This window comes from Ambystoma mexicanum, chromosome 2p, assembly GCF_040938575.1.
Source record: "Ambystoma mexicanum isolate Mex_15411 chromosome 2p, UKY_AmexF1_1, whole genome shotgun sequence".
NCBI lineage: Eukaryota > Metazoa > Chordata > Amphibia > Caudata > Ambystomatidae > Ambystoma > Ambystoma mexicanum.
This window is the reverse complement of record NC_090923.1, coordinates 1,386,513,552-1,386,533,786: the sequence shown is the minus strand read 5'-3', so window position 1 is coordinate 1,386,533,786 and position 20,235 is coordinate 1,386,513,552. Positions and strand designations below refer to the sequence as shown.

The 20,235-nt window shown below is 42.2% G+C and overlaps 1 protein-coding gene across 4 annotated transcripts in view; it reads left to right on the top strand.

Annotated features, from left to right (window-relative positions):
- Positions 1-20,235, top strand: part of NBEAL2 (neurobeachin like 2) — a 1,179,347-nt gene that overhangs the window by 959,539 nt on the left and 199,573 nt on the right. For all 4 annotated transcript variants that reach the window (XM_069645798.1, XM_069645800.1, XM_069645799.1 and 1 more), the window contains one exon: positions 9,387-9,504. In XM_069645798.1, the coding sequence (XP_069501899.1) occupies positions 9,387-9,504 (118 nt within the window). The remainder of the gene's footprint in view (positions 1-9,386; positions 9,505-20,235) is intronic.

Below are 20,235 nucleotides of genomic sequence, written 5' to 3'. Positions count from 1 at the left end.
GTTCCTTTCACCAAGCTCTACGAATCTCTCCACGACACACTGAAAGACCACACAGTACTTCAATCCATTATCCACACTAAACTTATTTTTCTTGAAGCCTACATCACAGCCCAAAAAGATGCACCGAAAATTTCTTGTACGAGCTTGGTCGATATAAATGCACGCCTCCAGAAAATAGAAGCGACCATGAGCCTTCTAGAAAAACGATCATCAGTAAATGGAACAATCAATCAACCCAACGTCGCTGCACCAACGATCGATCTTACAGCTGAAAATTTACACAAAAATATCAAAGCTGAAAAAACGATTTCAATTCCTTCAAAATTTCAACAGTCTTCATCACAGCCTACAAACAGATCAATCACCAACATTGCCCTCATAATCGATGACGAAGAAAACAAAAGTAAATCAGCAAAAGACTCAATGGAACAACCTTACTCAATCTTTGACCTAATTAGACCCAAAAGCTTAAACACCCCCTCTAACCCTGGCAACTCAAATAAAGCACTTCTGACAACAAAACTCAATTCCAACCTGGCCTCTAAATCTAGTGCATTACCTACAAGCCAACAGACTTTTCAAAACAAACCACGACAACACACTGAAAACCAAATGAGCTCAGGATCTCAGTTACAATCCAGGTCGCTAGGAGCTCTCCAAAAAGAATTGAGGACTCCGTACTAAACTCTGATTTAATGAATCTCACAGAGCACCTGGATATTACTTCCGATTCGGGCACCCCATCTCATCCACAAGAAAATAAAACCATCCTTTCTAAATCAGACTCACAAACCAAGACCGCAACGAGCCACATCAACACCAACAAAAAATTATTAGAAAACTCACCGATTTTTCTAATACTTGAAGAACGCAGAAAAAAGAGTGAACGCTCGACGCTAAATAAACAAAAAACAGAAATAAACATGCAAACCAGAAGCGTCAACTGGAAGGTTGACCAAAAAAAACGTGAACCAAGAGCAGAAAGAAGAAACAGTGTCCAACTAGAGCGCACAAACAAATCGGATAGACCAACTAAAAAATACATGCACGATCCATCACGGCGAAGTCACGAACGAAGAAAGGGCTATAGAAAATCCACCGTCTACACTCCACGATCCAAATACCCTACAACAAACTCGCAACATGCTAAGTTTGAAAATTCTATGGAAAAATGGGTACTGGAGCTGGAACAAACGAAAGACAATGAAGACGAAATCATATTAAACAGAAGAGGAGTCCTGACCTTGATGCATCTCATCCCAAAATTGACCCAAATCACAGCAGACGATCTGAGGATTGTCGAACCAAGTCACTATCACGGAAGCGCTAGATGCCAACTCCATATCACTTCAAGAATGATTAAAAACAAGCTGATAGACCAAGAAAGAGACTTTAGATCTCTGGGATACCACCTCTCACAACAGAAAAACATCTCCGAACGCTCAAGTTTCAAAACCACTGAATCGACACGGAAAAAGCGATCAGAAAACAACGAAAACGGTTGCCACTCAAGACTAAAACATAATGCAAATTCAGGCCCCTACGAACGCAGACACTTGAGCAAGAAAACTCAGACTCTGCATATCAAAACCCAAATACCCCACCATTAACTCAGACCAAAGTTCCACCTCAATCAATCCAAACCTTAAATAAGCTCGCCAATGATTCCAAAGAAGAGCAGGATCCAAAAATAGCTTTCCGCAAAGAACGATATGACCAACATAAGAATCTCACCAAGACCATCCACCCAACTCTAGAGCAACCACCAACACTCAATACAAAAAAAATCGACCTCAGCTGACTTCTGGGCATGGCTTCCAAATGCTCTTGCAATGCATCGATCAAAAGAGCAACTCATTGAAAGGCCAACTCTCCGAGACTCGACGAATACTCAAAAAAACCCACCTCACGATCTTAGACTCGGATCATGGAACACTAGAGGATTCAAGCACCTAACCTCACCCAGTGACGTCAACCTAGGATCAGTCGATCTGTGGTGCTTCCAGGAAACCTGGCTGACTAAAACTCCATCTCTTGACGGCTTTGACCTCCGTTTGGCACCAGCATCGAAACCCCCGATTGGCCGTCCGTCCTCGGGCTTGCTCACCGCATGCCGCATCAACAGTGGCCTGTCTATAACAAGTACTGTCGTCTCAAACTACTCACTGCTCACACTATTACTAACATGGAAACAGTCTTCTCCAAATGGGGTACCTCAACATCTAATTCCAGTGGCGATACTAAATGTCTATTGGAACCCAGCTGCAAATGACCAAAAAAAGTTCTTGAGCCTAATAGAAACCACAGTTGATGAAATATGAACCACCTACAATACGTTCCACATTATAATATGTGGCGACCTAAATGCCCTATGCAACCAGAACTCTACCAAAGAAAAAACACCAAGCGAACGACAAGGTGAAGCGTGGACTAAATTGATGAACTCGAGACATTTGCACAACTTGGACATAGCATATAAAAGCAACTCCCGCCTTCCAACATGGGCAAATAATAAATCGGCGTCTACTATTGATTACACTTTTGTTTCTGAACCTATCATACACCTAATAACCTCCTTTGACGTCCATCAAACTACATCTAGCGATCACAATATTTTGCTAACTACATGGAAATCATCACATACAAACCAGGACAAGATAAGAGTTTGGTCTTGAACAAAACAACCAAAAAAACAGATTACGGCTTTCGGCGCAAAACATAAGAGATCTAACAAATCGATATGCGAACACAAACGAGACACCGGAATCGGAGACCACGGACTATGCCCCCTTGCTGATTTCATACAAGACGCAGAAAGGTAACCACAACAAACACTCTCAAGATCCCATCCATTCATATGATAAACTCTTGGTCGTGAGACGTCGCGCCTTTAGGAAAGCCAAAAGATCCACTGCAACTCTTCCTATGAACAAAAGAACTATAGCTATTAAAGACCTAACAAGAGAATACAAAACTTGGGTAAGATGACACAGATGGACCCTACACCAGCAAGATGCTGAAGCTATGCTGAAATCCATTTGCTCAAACAACTCGAAAGAATTTTGGTCGCTACTCAACAAAACATCTTCAACCAGCGGCCCAGAAATCACAAATTCAATCGATGAACTCACTTGCGGGGCTCACTTCAAATCGCTTTTTGAACTACCAGACGCCTCATCAGAATATACGGTCCTGCACCCATCGTCGATTGAGGCGAAAATGCCTAAGCAAACTAATACCTGGACAAAGCTGGATGATTTAGATGATATCAGTGACATCATCAAAAAACTGAACAAATCTCGAGCCCCGGGTCCGGACGGCATCACTAATTTCGATCTAAAGTCACATCCTGTCGAATGGGCTAAATTTATAAGAACTGTATTTACACGATGCATGACCGTAAAATCTATTCCTCCAACATGGCAGTCCGCAATAGTGGTCCCGATCTATAAGAAAGGCGACAAGCAGGATCCTTCCAACTATCGACCTATCGCCTTACTTGACCCCATAAGAAAAGTCTTTGGCTCCCTCCTCTTGAAAAAATTTCAATCCTGGGCCATATGCGCCCCTTGTAATGACAACTTTCAAGCGGGCTTCAAAAAAACACTTGGAACCACGATCAACATCCTACTTCTGACCATCTTAAAAAACAAAGTAAAAAAAGGGTACCCAAAAGTGTACACAGCCTTTATAGACTTCTCCAAAGCATTTGACAAAGTCGATTGCTCCAGACTCTGGCAGAAATTATCCACCTGGGGCTGCCCACACGACATCCTAAACCCAATCAAAGCTCTTCACATGGATACTAACATCAAAGTGAGACTAAACCATCAAGGCAGTCTATCTTCCCGAATTAAAACAAAGAGAGGAGTAAAACAAGGCTGTCCGTTGGCACCGGCCCTTTTTATCGCCTTTATGGGAGATTATCAATACTCTGAAAATCTGATCAGATCTTTTCCACCGAGAATAGCACAAACAAGCATCAGTAGACTGCTTTATGCGGACTATCTTATCTTATTGGACCTAACACCTATAGGCTTACAGCGCCAACTCACCAATTTACAACTTTTTTGCAATGAAAACAGCCTAGAAATTCACACCGACAAAACGGAAATCATGGTGATGGAGCGCTCAGCCAAAACACAAGTCAAGCCAAATTGGTTCCTGGAAAAAGCCAAAATTGAAAAAGTAAAGAGCTTCAAATATCTCGGCGTAACATTAGACAACTCATCAAAAGACACGGCCATGCAAGAAGCTCTGTTCGACAAAGTCCGAAGCTTAGCAACTAAAGGCAAAGCAATAGACAGAAAATTTGGAAAATTCTCTACCATTCCATTACTGAACTTTTACAAACAAAAAGTGGTCCCCAGTCTAACATACGGATCAGAAGCTATGTCATGCCTGCCTAAGACTCTTTGGCCAAAACTGAAAGCAAACATCTGGAGGACGACTCTCAACCTACCAGACTCAACCCTGATTATACTGATATGACGAGAACTCAGTTTGCTCTCTCTTCAGGGCACTGTGGACTGCAACACTCTGATGCTCTATAGGAAATGCATCATCCCCAATCCTTCCTTCTTCCACGAGCTAGTGAACAAAGACATTTTAGAAGGAAACTGTCAAATCTTAAACCAATGGAAAGAAGAAAATCAGGCTCTATTAAATACCATCGAGTGCACAGAAGACGACCTGATCAAAAACCCCACAAGAATAATCAAAAAAATGAAAGCAATGGATTGGATACATACCTTAGATGCAGCGGCCGAATACAAGCTCGTCTCTCACTTACCCTTATCATGGAAAAAACGAGACGACCTCCAGAACTACATCAAAAAATTTCCGAGCAGAGCAGCGCGCAATCTTATAATGAGAGCAAGGCTAAACCTTTTAGACACAAACGAAATCAGTCATATAAGAAATCAATCGCCAACCAATATCTGCAGATTTTGTACAAAGGAGAAAGAGACCGTTCGCCATCTTTTACTGGCTTGCCCAAACCTGACAGATATTCGGCATCCTTACATGAAATACATCTGCCAATATTCAACAATAGCTGATGAAGATACATGGTGGAAAAGAATGATTAGTGGTGATCGTACATCATGGCAATTAGCAACTTTTAAGATCCTCTATGCCATAGCTGAAAAATTTGCCTTAGAAAGCAAAGCAAAATAAATCTTCTGTATTGGAATAGACGTCCTATTACTCACAGCATCAAACAAAAAAACAGTTACTTAAGACTTAAAGCCAAGAGACAAAATGTGACTGAACATGAGGAAAAGCACCAAAAATGTTGTAAAAATCACATTTTTGATTAAATACTCAAATAAAAAAAAAAAAAGAATAGCTTTAGGTTAGCAAATCATTTATCAACCAACATTGACTAAATAGCAATACTGGCAAGTCAGATAGCTGTGTGTAGGCCTAACCTTTAGAAGTCCAACCCTATCTAGGGAATGAGAGATATAAAGGTCATATGGTCACACTGGGGAACCAGTGTCCTGTTGGTGGCAGAACAAAGGGAGGCTGGCGCTGTCACAGTTGTCAAATTCAGAGATGATGCTTTCTGTAGCAAGTAAGTAACAAAATTGGATTCAACGGGTTCATGGGTACTTGGTAGGCCATCTGAAGGATTTCAGCCTAAAGAACAGGTGTCCTAAGGTCTGGGAGAACACGGTTGGGTCGCTCATCCCAACGTGACTCTACAAGCTCAGGAGGAGCAAACAGCAACACAATTGCCTAGGTAAGTACCCACGAGTGAGACAGTACCATCTATGATGAAGAACAATGTAACTGGCGAGTCCCCAAGCGTAGATGACGGCAGCTCGGGTTCGGGTCTCTGGCCTTAGTGGCTGGAGAAGGAACCTTTGGTGGCAGCAGGCAGTCGTACTCTGTCCAGTAGACTATCTTCGCGGCACTTTGTTGTGGAGACTAAAAACAGGATTTGTGGCAGCAACGGTTGCCGCTTGGCAGACTTTCTTCCCTCTCTTGGTCTGCAACTCAGCTGAGGGAACTACAAACGGGGTGGAGTCTGTATAGACCCAGACAGATGGCTATAAGTTTGCAGCCGGAACTGCGCTTGACGAGACGATGCACCGCAGCAGTGCCAGAGGTCCCAGGGTTTTCAAATATTGCAGGCTTGGAAGGTCACAGTTCGTCATGGGATGGGACAAACTGTAGCTGGTTTCGACACTGGTTAGGCCTACCAGTTCAAGGGAAGAAGTCATCCGGTCTGATTCTTCACTGTCGCACAGAGGAAAGGGCTGGCACAGCAGCGGTCACTCAGTCGGCTATGGCAGCCGCTGGATGTGGCTGCAGTGTCCTCCTTCTTTAGTCTTCTTCGGTATGGATCTTCCAGTAGTCGACTCAGGCTTCAGCATCAAGACCCTCGCCTTTTATGCAGGAACCCAGCCAATCGGCATGCATGCTACATTCAAACTTTGGGTGGTGGCCTTCCGAAGGAGACAGCCAGGCACCCAGTCAGAACTGAATGCAAGCAGACACAATGGAGGATAAAGACTCCCAGTTTCCTGTCCTCCCAGACACACTGGTGCCTTCGGGCAGGCTTCCCAATGGGAGCCCGACGAAGACAAAGTTATGAGTAGGACTTCCCCACCAAGGTCCACAGAAGAAGGCTCAAGAAAGGACAAGTCGTTGTGAATTGAGGAAAAAAGAAGACCGGCATCATTTTGGAACAAGACTGCCCTATGTGTCTCTTACGGCAGCTGCGAATGCAGCCTGCAATGTAAGTTTCACAAAATTGGTAGAACATCCTCTGCCACCAGCCACTCAGACGTGTCACTGTAACTAGAAAGTTACAGGAGAAGCGGAAAAAGCAATACATTGTTTCCCCTCAGCACTCCACATAAGGTGGGGTGTGCTGATTCCACAATGTAAAAGGTGGGTAGGATAAAAAGTATCCCCCTGTCCTTGGTAACATTTGGTATCACAAGAAAAATAAAAAGTGTGGCTCACGGAGCTCCCTGCAACACTGCACAGAACGTGTTGTGTGCTGCAACAATAAATTGCAGATGCCTTAAAAGTTAGAGGAAAGCACAATACCAAATAGATACAACCAAAAGGGTTGACAAAAGTTTCAAAAGGTAGAGTAAAAGACTGAGTGAGTGTGGAAAAAGGTTCCCACTCACTCAGGAGAACTGGTATAAAATCCATGAATCCAGCAAAAAGTGCTGGGGTGCTCACGAGTGGGGAGAATAACACCCAAAAAGGTAACTCTACCTAACAGTCCTGCGATCCATGTTTCAGCCCGTAACTTTGGGGACTGCCAGCTTGTCCTACAAGAGTTGTCTCTGCAAAATGTCAGTGTCCCAGCATCCAAGGGACCCAAGATATGAGGCTGACTCTGACTGTGACAATGATGTCCCCTCCTGTCGCTGTGCAGTGGTGACAATTGCCAGAAACTGCTTTCCTGCATCTAGTCGTTTGCTGAGAGGAGGCCTGCACCCAAGTGAGCTGCATTCTGCAACTGGAAAACGTTGCACCAGCATCTTTGGACGACCAGGGATTCACTCGAACGTGCAACTAATGGGCACCCAGGTCCAGAGCAAACAGTTGGAAACGCAACCTCTGATTACCCTCTGAATCCCAGCCAGGTCCCAAGAGGACAGAGAGAAAAGATGGAACCAATAGACCACAGATGACAGTATTATTTTTCAATTATCAAATCTTAATAGTACATCATATTTATTACACATATCATGTGCACAATTCAGCAATCCTCGTAAAATAGGCTTGACAAAAAAGTTTCATCCCTTCACACTCTATTCACTCGTCACTCACACATGCCATTTTCATACTAACATACATTCCAATACTTGGGTAATTTTATATTCCCATATCATATTCTAACCAATAAATGTCTCTTTAACACTCTAGTGCCTCTAGATGTGGCCCTCTGTATATCTCCAGGGGTTGAAAGTCTATCGTTGACATGTGTTTCGGTTGAATTGTCAAACAAGGGTAGGAAACCCCTTGCCCTGTTATTCCGATCAACCTTCCTCAGGACTGAGTGCAAACATCTAGTGCACGTTGCCTCTTCACAAAAAGGGGATGAGTGGAGCCTCAATTCTCCTCTGGATTACCAAGGGCCGGTGGCTTGGCGGTTGGGAGAAATCCCTAGTGTGTGTTCTATCGGTCGTGGTGTGCATCAGAGTAGTACCACCTCTCTCACGATTCTAGTCCTTAGTTTGAATCATCTGTCATGCTCGGCATTAATGCTGTCGCACGCCAGGTCATTCAATGGTGGTAGCTCCCGCTATGCAGTTATAAATACAAGGCACTTGTGGGATATACTTGAATGCACGGTGTAGTAAGGCTCTTTACAGGCGTGCGTTATAATTTCAGGCGCTGTGGAGCAATTTGGGGAAGTTCCTGCTCGAAACCAGACTCGGCCGCGTTCCGCATGTATGGACTGATGGTAGAATTCTGCTGTAGAAGTCTACTGTATTCTACAGTCAGTCCATACATGCGGAACGCGGCCGTATGATGTACTATTAAGATTTGATCATTGAAAAAGAATACTGTCATCTTTGGTCTATTGGTCCTATCTTTTCTCTCTGTTGTGTATTTATCTGCAGGACCATAGATGCAATACCAGGTATCCCTTATCTTTACCACAGGTCACAAGAGGAACCAGAGTATGAGGGGTGAATTATTGGGGTACTTACCAGAGCCCCTAGTTCCCTTTTAAAAAGTGTTCCTAACTTTTAAAACGTTTACAGTAGTTTGCATTTGCCATTGCTTATTCGCACAAGCACTCTGAAAGCTGAGGACAGTTTTATTCACTAGGATAGATCCTTACCCGACCTTTGGAACCCATTTCCTATTCTCATGACCTAACTTTTTTCCACCTCCCAAAGCTATTTGGAACTTTGTGAACTTTCGGGGGAAAAGGCCCCAGTTAACTTGGGGTTGGACTTCTAAAGTTAGAGTTAAATTCTTATGGACTGCCATTGTTAATCTAACCATTACCTTTCCTTTCAGGATTGTGGGGTGGGCTTAATGTGGTTTTATTGCAGTGGCTACAGGGACTGTGTATATATGTAATTTATCATAGGTTTGTGTGATATTATTACTCGCTTGTAGCCATTTTTATAGTGTTTGCCTGGCCATAAATAATTTTGTATAACTACCTGTCTAAGTATAATCCTTGATTACTTATCTTGTGGATTCATTCTGGACCCTTGACCATGCTCAACCCTTCCTGAGACGTACCCTTGACTACCTTCCATGCTACCTTGATTGGTTTGGCTACAGCTTCCACAGTTGTCCCTGTTCACTAACTAGGTTGGCCTCCTATACATCTGTCCCCAGAGTATAGAAATCCAGTCTAACATTCCTGAATTTTATTTGTCTCTGAATAGGAGTCCGAGTTTGTGTCTGAGCACCTTCATGAGTGGATTGACTTGATATTCGGGTACAAGCAGCGGGGTCAGGCAGCCGTGGAGTCCCTCAATGTCTTTTATTACTGTACCTATGAAGGTAAGTGGCTGCTTTTGCGTTATTTCACGAGGCACATAAACAGAAGGGTATGGAGAAAGCCTGATGACGCTGGCCACTTCTGCTAGTTAAATCAGCGGGCAGTGTGTCAATCCCTGAGCACTACAACATTGAACAGCACACACTGTTGGATGCAGACCCATAGAAAATAAATCCACAAACTCCACAACCCTCCACCCACAGTCGTGAAAGCCATTTCATAGGTATTGAAATAGGCGGCTGAAGGGCTTGGTGGTGGGCTTTTCTATATCAGGTTGTGTGTATTCACGCCCTTTCTTTTATTTCATCCTGTGCATTGTTGTATCCTCAAGACAGATCTGTCGCTGTTACAGTTCACTCATGGCATTTCTTATTTTTATCCTTAAAATATACTACAAGCGGCATTTAAGCAAGATAGTCAGACTGGAATGGTACAGAATGAAGATGGTTTAGAAAAAGTATGCATGCTTTACCTGGAATTGAGTATGGTGGGACTGATGAAGTGGTTGGCAGGGAGTTCGATTTTGGTGTATTGAATCCTAGAAGGTTCAGCCTCATTTTGTATCTGCATTGATTTTTTTAGATAAACAGGAGTTTGGGGTCAGCTGATAGGAGGAGCTAGGGTTAGCATGATTTGGGTCATTTGGTGCTGGAGAATTCCTGAAGTGCTTAGTAGAAGATGGGAGTTGGTATGAGGTTTTGGTCTTTAGAAAATAAGGCAATAGGAACGGTGGATTGCTTGGTTTATCTTGGCTTTCATGCAAGTGCCCAGCCTGGGTCTGTTAATACAAGAGAGAGCCTAATAAACAAAGGGAAGTGCCTGGCCAACCAGGTCTTGAAAATTGATAGGAAGTACAGGCGTTTTTCCATCAAACCAGCTTTTACTTTCTACAAGGGTAATATTGTTCCGAAATTAACCTATGGTTTGGAATTTATGGGTGAATCTATCTTTGGGGTTCCTGATTTGATTGAGGGGTGAATTTGGCATAAGATATTGAAGGTACGAAATGCTATACCGTTGCTTGCAATCAGATTTGAATTGGGGATTGTGTCCATGAGGGCACGAGTGCAGAGCAGTTATTTGCCCTATTTTCAAAATTGATTGCCCCTATTCCTCATTCTCTCTGAGCTTTTAGGGAACCAAATCCATTATACAAAGAATAATACGGAATTCCTGGCTCATTTGGAAACCAGATGCCTGGCGATCCTTAAACATATGGCGATGGATACGGTTACTTTACTGGCAAATGCAGAAAGAGTTAAGAAAACATTATTTGACTATGACTGGGTTTGCACCATTGACGTATTTCATTCGTACCCATCTTTGAATTGTCTCGTATTGCACCATAAAAGGTGGGAGAGTCTATCCATGATTCTTTGCCTGTTCCCAAATAACTATTATAGAACCATCTTAATGAGATTGAGGTGGAATCTACTTCTAGCTAAAGAAATTCTGTTAAGAGGGAGGGTGTCTGAGCGAGAGAACAATTACAGATTTTGTAATCGGGGCCCTATTGAAACCGCCCATCACCTCGTCTTAGAATGTGATGTGCTAAATTTAACTAAGATAGAATATCTGCCTAAGCTATCGGATTGGGTTCATGCATTTGGATCTTTTAATTGCGACTATATTTGGAACAGATGTCTCTGTTAAAGAGAGTTTAGGGGTTGCAGGTTTTGTAAAAACTATGAATTTGATTACATTTTTTTTTTAAATCGATAACTTTGATCTACTGATGTTGTTTTAAAAACTATGAAATAATAAATGAATCCTGCGCATTGGGTTATAAGATGATGTTTTAGAGGTTTATAGTGTCTTTTTCGACAGTCAAAGTTTCGAAATACAAAGGTTTCGACAACAAAGCATCGAAAAAAAAATTCTAATGCATTTTTTTATATTTTATGGTGGGGTCCCCCCCAAACCCCTGTTTTAAAAAAAAAAAACACTTATTTTACTATACAAAACTAAACTAAACCCTTTTTTTTAAAAAAATGTATTCACATTTCTTTTGGTTAAAACTTTGTGTTAGAAAGTTTTGTGTTTAGAAACTTTTTTGGGAAATTATAACTGGATACCGTTTTAGATTTAGATATTGGAGTTTCTTTTTTGAGTCTGAAGTTATGTGGATGTACTGTTTGGATTTTCTTTTTTCCGTCTTTTTTCTTTTTCTTTTACTTTTACCTACTGTAACTGTTGATGTGTGAAACTTGAAACATATATTTGATGTGCGATACTTGATGTACATGTTCTTTGCAATTGTACTGTTTGGATTTTTTAACGTTTTTTAGAAATATATATATATATATAATCAAATGTATTCTTTTGGTGACTGGTGATGCGTAGCCTTGGGCGGCCCTTCTCCCAACAAGGTTCATCATGTGGTAACTACAGCAGTATCTGTCATGGAACTCCATTTTTTTCAAAAATTATCTTTCACTTTTAATAAGGTTATCCAATGTTTAAAATATATCAATTCAAGTACACTTCAGTGCTAAATTAAACAATGGTCTGTATGTGGAAGATCAAAACAGAACCTTTGTCAATCTTTGTAAAGTTCATACAAAGCTGCCCTCAAAACACAATAAGAGACACTTGCATACAGCATTTTATCAGAATTCACACCAGCTACAACTTAATAAGAAGGCTTACTATGACATAGTGGGGGTGATTGAAAGGGTCCTAGAAGAAGGGGGAAGAACTGTTCAAGAATTGGTGAAGAAAATAAAAACGGTTGTGAGAGATGCAGAAGAAAACCAAACGGGGGAGTTATCTCTAGTTTGACTGATCTGATGTTCAAATTATTGGCAGTGATATTGAGTTCCGGTTAAGTGCAAGCTGTATGCCAAATTACTGCAGGTTAGTGTTTGCCCCAATGAAGACCCTCTTGGGTTTTGCATGTCGAATTTTTTGTAATATTTGAGTCCCCCAGGCCTGCCGCGCACCCTCTCAGCCCCTCCCCTCCCCTGCCCACTTCCACTTCCCTGTTCGCTGCCTCCAGGCCCTCCCTCCGTCCCTCATTGGTGCTTGCGCTGTACGTTTTGTCCCTAGCTGCTCGCTCTGGCTGAATTGGTTTCTTTCTCCCAAATTACTGCAGGTTAGTGTTTGCCCCAATGAAGATCCTCTTGGGCTTTGCAGGTCGAATTTTTAGTAATATTTGAGTCCCCCAGGCCTGCCACGCACCCTCTCCACCCCACCCCTTGCCTGATTCCACTTCCCGGTACGCCGCCTCCAGGCCCTCCCTCCCTCCGTCCCCGATTGGTGCGTCCACCTGGGTATAACTGACCTTCCCAGGGCAGCCCTCTGCCCGGCAGCCCCTTCGGCTAAGGGCCCCAAGACAAAGAGCGGCTCCAACAGAGGCGGCTCCAGAAAGTATCAGCAGGTGTAGCCAGCGACCAGCCGCCAACCAACAGCAACCCAAAAGTAAGTGTGGCATGGGCGGGGAGTAGAGCAATTACTCTAATCCCGAAAACCCTGCCACTCAACATTACCTTACCTCAGAACTATGAATGTTAGCAATGCCGTTAGCTTTGTTAACACTTAGTTGAATTGTAAACAGTAGCCTGCGTCGCCTCCAGATAGGATTGTGATTGTTAGCAATGCCTCACCTACTTAGAATCGGAGAAACTAGCCTGCGTCGCACCTAGATAGGATTGTGATGATTAGCAATCCTACACTTTGTTAGAATTATGAACATTAGCCTACGCTAGACTGTGAATGTTAGCAATGCCACACTTAGTTAGAATTGTGAACATTAGCCTGTGTTGCATCTAGATAGGATTGCGATTGTTAGCAATGCTGCACTTCGTTAGAATTATGAACATTAGCCTACGTCAGACCCAGACAGGATTGGGAATGTTAGCAATGTCACACTTAGTTAGAATTGTGAACCTTCGCCTCCGTCACATCTAGATAGGATTGTGATTGTGCCACACTCAGTTAGAATTGTGAATATTAGCCTTTACCAGACCCAGACAGGATTGTGAATGTTAGCAATGCCCCACTTAGATTGGTAAACATTATCCTGCGTCTCTTCTGGATAGGCTTATGAATGTTAGCAATGCCACACCTAGTTATACCTGTAAACATTAGCCTGCGTCACTTCTTGACAGGGTTGTGAATGCCAGCAGTATTAGATTTGTCAGCATTAGCCTGCGCCAGACCCAGACAGGATTGTGAACATTGGCCTGAGTCGCTTCTAGATAGAAATGCAAATGTAGGCAGGTCCCACACTTGGGTGGAGCTGTGAACATTAGCCTGAATCGCATCTGGATAGAAATGCAAATGTAAATGTTAATATGCCCCACACGTGTATCACTGTGTACCCTGCTTTCCTGCTCCACATGCTGTTGCTATATTTCCGTATACCCACCTCCTGTCGCTGTAAACCCAGCCCCATGTATCTGTGTCCGTGTGTCACCCTGTTGTCTGCCATCCTGTTCACGAGCCTGGTCTCGGGCGCTTTAAAGATAACCATCATATCACATCACTACGCTTACTCTCTACTATATACCATCATTCAACTAGAACACAGCTATAACCCTGATTAATTGGTCCTAGCTGTTCACATACAAATACGACCCCATGAACACCTCATCACCCTAATAAAACACAGCTAGCCGAGCACATTCCGGCCTAGTTGCTCACATATGCGTCCTTCAGGTCTAACGCAGCCAGAGCCCAGTCTGGGTGTCCATCCACCAGACTGCACACATCCAACTGATATCTTCAGCACCACACCTAACGCTAGGAGGCAGCTACCATCCGGCAATTACATCAGCTGCACACATATCTGGTGCACCCACGCACCATACTACACTATGTCTCTCTTCTGACCAGAACTACGGTTCCCGAGGGCGTTCAACCTACCAACGCTTTGAGGTCATACCAATGATATATACAGCGCTATATAAATGCCAAGTAACATAACATACAAAATAAAAGCAAACACTTTTAGGAGAAGTGTCCTTAAACCAAATTTTAAGGTGCGGGAGGGAGAAAAACCACTGAAAAAATAAATATTTTTTCTACATTCTTTTTTACATGACAACCTTCTTGAAAGTTCAACAAATGTGGCATTTGTGATTTAGATAGGACCAAATTGATTGATTGGTTGAAGTCATTCATTTTATTTCCAAATTGCAACATTTTTCATAAAAATAGTGCATGTTTTTTCCAGGTGTTTGTTTAAACAAAACACAATTGTTTTCCAAATAGGCTAATTTGCCAAGTTCCCTTTTGGGAGACCAAGTTCACTTGGCTCTTGAGGCAGCATCCAGAAAAGACATTATTCACTGATTATTTCTTGCGTATATAGCCTTGAAACTTAAGAGGGAAGCAAATGTTTAATCAAAGCTTCAAGTAAAACTTCCAATCCGTCTCCAATTGCACATAAAAAAAGCTAGGACAAAGACCCAAAATCAGTCTCTCTAAATAAGGATATTTTTTTTAAATGCTGACAACTAAATATGTTTTTTTTTTAACTGAACATCTTAAACTATAAGCTAGACATTGAAGGTAACTTACCATGATGTTTGCATTAATCAGGTGGACAAATTCAGTTTGGTCTTCTTCAGTTTGTTTAAAATCTGCCTTAAGTCAATTGCACTTTAGTGATTTTCAAACCACCCATTGAAAATGTTTTTTAAAGTTGCTGGGTAGGCTTCTTTGAATCTTGTTTTCCAGATACATAGGATTTGCTTCGTTGTATGTTTTTTTCCAAGTGCAGTCTGCCCTTTATGGAAGATCATTCTATGCAATATTTTAAGAACTCTTTCTGTTTTTCAAAATTCCTTATTTTCATCTAGCCTCCTGTAAATACTTGTACTTATGCAGAAAATCACATACTGTATGTATGTATATTTGACTTATGTAAGTTTGTCTCTTTGTACTCTTCGAATTGGGCAGCTTGCTGAATTCAAAATCTTCCTTCAATTTTTCAAAATGGGGGAATCAACATCTCAGTGAAGATTTTAAATCTTTACTTTTATTGCCTTGGCTGGCTCCAACTCCTGAGTTCCTTGATCCTCCAACGTGTTATGGTTTGATAGGAAGAAATGTTGATGCTTGCTTTCCTTTTGGACTTTTTGATTGGGAGAAATTGTGATGCCTTATGTCCTGTTTTTTTGCATCTTTAAGTTATTTTAAAATTAAATATGCTTCAACGCATTTTGGATGCTGCTTTAAATTGTGGCGGCATGAGGGAAGAAAGGTGATGCTGAAGCTGCTACTCTTATTGCGGATGGTTATGCAGTTGCCTCTCACTTCTGTAAAATGGGAGTAGGTTTGGTGCTTTGTGCAAGCTCTTCTGGCTCTTAGCCACACCGTATTTGGATAGGGCTTTTCTGAATCACTCTGCTTACAATTGGGTGTTCCTACTAAGGTGGAAAGCAGACACTGTATGCAAGTTCATTGTCTAGCATGACAATACACTTGTTACATTGCAAACATTTCTGGCTCATCGCAAGTGCACCTTAACTTAGAATATTTATCCTTATTAGCTTCCACTTTGTCTTGAGGGCAGATACGAGTTTAAATCCTTATATATATATATATATATATATATATATATATATATATATATATATATATATATATAATTTGCTATTTAGCTTGCATTGTAAACATGTAGCTATATCACAATCACTATTTTCATATCACATTCTAAAACAATTGTTATATAAAAAACACCATTCCCATCAATTTATCAAACATATAATTTCTACAAAATTCATTAAAACTGTACAAAACTCAACTGATCAAGAGCTAAAATATTTTACAAAAATGTTGCCACTGCCATTGTAAGAGAGCGATATCGCCCACTGGCCAACATTGCCCAACATGTTTCAGACATCAGCGCAGTATGATTAGCTGAAACTTGATCAAATATCAAGGCCTTTCTATCAGACAATAACTTACAAACAAGTAAAATGTCTTATTGTTTCCAGTTCAATCACGTGGTTACAAAAGTGACAGCCTCTACGTTCCATTTCCCATTTATATCTAGAACCCTGTACCTCACTTGTAGGTAGAAGGTTTAGAAGCATCTCTAATGTAATTCTCATTAAGGTCCGATCTAGAAATTTTAGTAAGTAAGGTGGTAGTGTTATGATATGATAGGTTATTTATAACGCGCTTAATACTCTTCTAAGCGCTGACCCGTGGATCGAACCTGTGCTGCTCTGCGTCGTCTTGCTTTCAAGACAAGCACGTTGCCCCTGAGCTATCCTCCCGAGACAAGTGGGTTAAAGGCCTTAGTTTCATTACTAAAGTTCACAAAAGCTTAATATATCGTACATTGCTCTAATGCAGTTAGCCAAAACTTTTTTTCCAGCTCCTGCGGGTTCACGATTAGTGTTTCTAGTTGAGAATCCAGATCACTAATTATCTGAAGGCATTCATTTTTCCATTCCACCACAATCCGGTCTTTATCGATACTCGAGGTCTTCCCAATAATGGCAAAAAGGGCAGAGTCATCCACCATCAAGGACTTTCTTTGAAACATTAATTGTTTCCAATGAACCATTGCTTTCAGAGATAATAATCCCAATTAATATCGGATTAATTGTAAAAGGTTCCAATTGGTGTTTGTTATTAGCCATATACATTTCAGATCCATAATTTATTATCGGTACAACTTTTATACAAATTGTACACTGGTAAAATGGGACATTTTCAAAATGTCCACGAGATGCACACGCCCTGAGAGGCTAGAAAACCCACCCTTAATCTGCAAAATGAAGCATTTTTATTATCTTTTGGATCAGTGTTGAAATGAAATCCGAAATATCTCTATATATCTACTTTGTGAAGGATTTTATCCACCACATACCATTAATACTTCAGCTTCTTTTGTAGCTGTTTCGTGCCTGTAACCATTATGTTTGATTTGCCTGCATTAACTGACAGATTATTTTCTACTGAATACTCTTGCAGGGTGTACAAAGATCTTTGGAGACCCGCCGGTGTTCTATTGATGAAAACCAGGTTGTCAGCATAGAATAAGCATTGAATCCCATGGCCCCCTATTCTTGGGGGATTAGTTCTTGCCGGATCCATTGCTTCTCCAAAATTCTAAACATACAGATTAAATAAAGCAAGGGCTAATATGCACCCAATCTTCAGTCCTCTGTAGGTTGGGATATACTTGGACAGTTTGCCTTCTTGGTTAAATCCCACATACATCGAGGTATTCGTATAAAGCTTTATAATCATTAGCAACAGACGTTCCATGCATCCCCAATTTCTCATTTTAAACCACAAACGCGATCTGTCGACACTGTCAAATGCAACAGCAAAATCTAGGCTAAATAGATAGGATAACCCTCGGCCAACGCTTTCTTTTTCAGACAATTGAACAGGAACCCGTTCAGGGACATCCCCACGCCCTTCACAAATCCTGCCTGGTTCTGGTCAAACTGTCCGACCGTTCATATACAAGTATTAAGCTCTCTCAATAATATGGAGGCAAAAGGTTTACCTGGTGTGTCCAACAACACTGTTGGCCAATAGTTTTAGGGCAATGTTCTAACCCCTTTTTTAAAGGATCGGGAGAACTATAGCAATTCTCTGAGGCCGAGCTTGCCCTATTTGTTTATGATGGTTCTAAATACTGATGCTTGTATAGGGGCCCAAATCTCTGGAAACATCTTCAGGATTGCATTTGTGTTTTATATTAATCTGAGTAGCTCCCTGCACGTAGAGGTTATATCTGTGGCAGAATTTCACTATACAAATACCAGTCTTGTAACATAACCTGACGCTCAGATCGAGAATAGGGTACGCTGTATTCAACACTGTAATTAATCACTACAGTGTAAGTTCGTAAACAACCTTGTCCTCTGCTTTCTTTGTGAAATGCAGAGGACATGATTGTTCACATACTTAGTCCATTCATTAACTCGTCGACCATTCAGGGGTGAATTCCGTAGATGTTAATTATCATTACCTTTAACTTTATACTAATTGGTTAGTGGAGGCAAAGCAATTAGGTGTTAGGTGGTGCTTTATATTTAAATCAATCATTGAGCCCAATTACAAGTTTGGCGGTGCAGTACATTTCTGGCAGTAATTCTATTGCTGCCACTTTTTTTTTTTTCAAATTTAGTTTTTATTGACAATAGGCAGAAATAAGGTCGGGCCGAACATCAGACCCGATCAGCAAATAACATCAGAAAAAAAAAAAAAACGCATTGTCGATAACATTTTCAATTACATTTTTCTTAACTTCTTTTCCCGAATCACCCCCTCCCACCCCACCCCCCCAAACAATTAACAAGCAAAGTTTAGTGGTGTTACAAGTATATGAAATTTCGGGAAGTACAAATGCGAGCCATTCAGTTATTAAGAGTAGCACTGGGAACAGTGGGGTTCATATGAAAGGTAGGTAAGCGGAAGCTAGGCCAGGTCTAAGAGGGGCGAGTGAGGGCCCGCCAATTATATACAATTACACAGGTCTGCGTGACCAACAGTAGAGCGGAGACACAACACTCCTCCCAGGTTCTCCAGTTGTTGGTGGGCACAGAGTGGGTCCAGTTCGTGCAACTCAACCATTCAACCCTCAAACATGTATACAGCTTGGAAGTGAAAAACAGGCGGTGTTAGCCGCAATGGTTAACTCAGCAGAGTGCGGTGGGATGAGTGTTACTGAGAGTCAACGGATCAGGCGCACTCTGTTATGAGCCTGTACAATGCCCCTTCTATAAGCGCATGGAGACACAATCATCGTGCAGAAGGACTGCCATCCATTCTTGTACAAAATCTGTCATGGTATCATTCGCTATTGCTGTAAGCTTTTCGTACGAGAATATCATCCTAAGCTTATGAAGCCATTCTTCCTTGGAGGGGGCCTGGCCGCTCTTCCATTTTTGGGCAAGCGCCAGCCTTCCAGCTCGCAGCATGGCACCAATGACTTTGGGGTAAAGATTTGTTTCCGTCTCCGGCAAGGGGATACCCAGCAAGACTTCTAGTGGGTGCAAGGATGGACCGAACCCCTCAATATCTTTGATCCAGCTAAGTAGTTACAACCAGTAAACCTGTATAGTAGGACATCCCCACCACATGTGAAACCAGGTTCCCCTTTGGTGGCAACCCCTGGGGCAGAAAGGAGATACATCTCGGAACATTTTGGACAGCAGGGATGGAGGGCGATGCCAGGAATGAAGAATTTTGAAGCTGTGTTCCATGGCAGCCGTGTATAGAGAGCCCGCGAAAATACCTTTAAAAACGGCCCTCCAGGTATGGTCATCCAAGGGCATCCCCAGTCTCTCCTCCCATATGCGTTTAAAGGGTTGTCTGCCCTCTAGGTCGGACGTTATCAAGACCATATAAAATTTGGACAGCGCACCCTTACGTGATGTACTCTTGGCCAGGATGGATTCAAATGGGGTGAGGGGGCGGTTCAGCTGTTCGGACCACCGGGGTTGGGACAAAATCCCCTTCAATCGTAAGTATTCAAAAATCGTGGGGGGCTTATCTACCAGGGCCTCAAGCAAGCTGCCATATTCTATGAAGCCCTCCTCTCGTGTCAGCTGGGAGACTCTTTCCAAGCCCAAGTCGGACCAGGCCTGTGTGTCGCGGAAGCCTCTTGTGTCTAGGTCGATAGGGGGCCCCCAGAGTGAGGATAGCGGGGAAGGCCAGGTGGTTAGGGGCTTGTTGGCCCTGCTAGGTTTCCATAGCGCCCACAGGGCTGCCAAGGTGGGGTGCATTTTTAGCTGGAGTGGGAGAGCCTTAGGAGA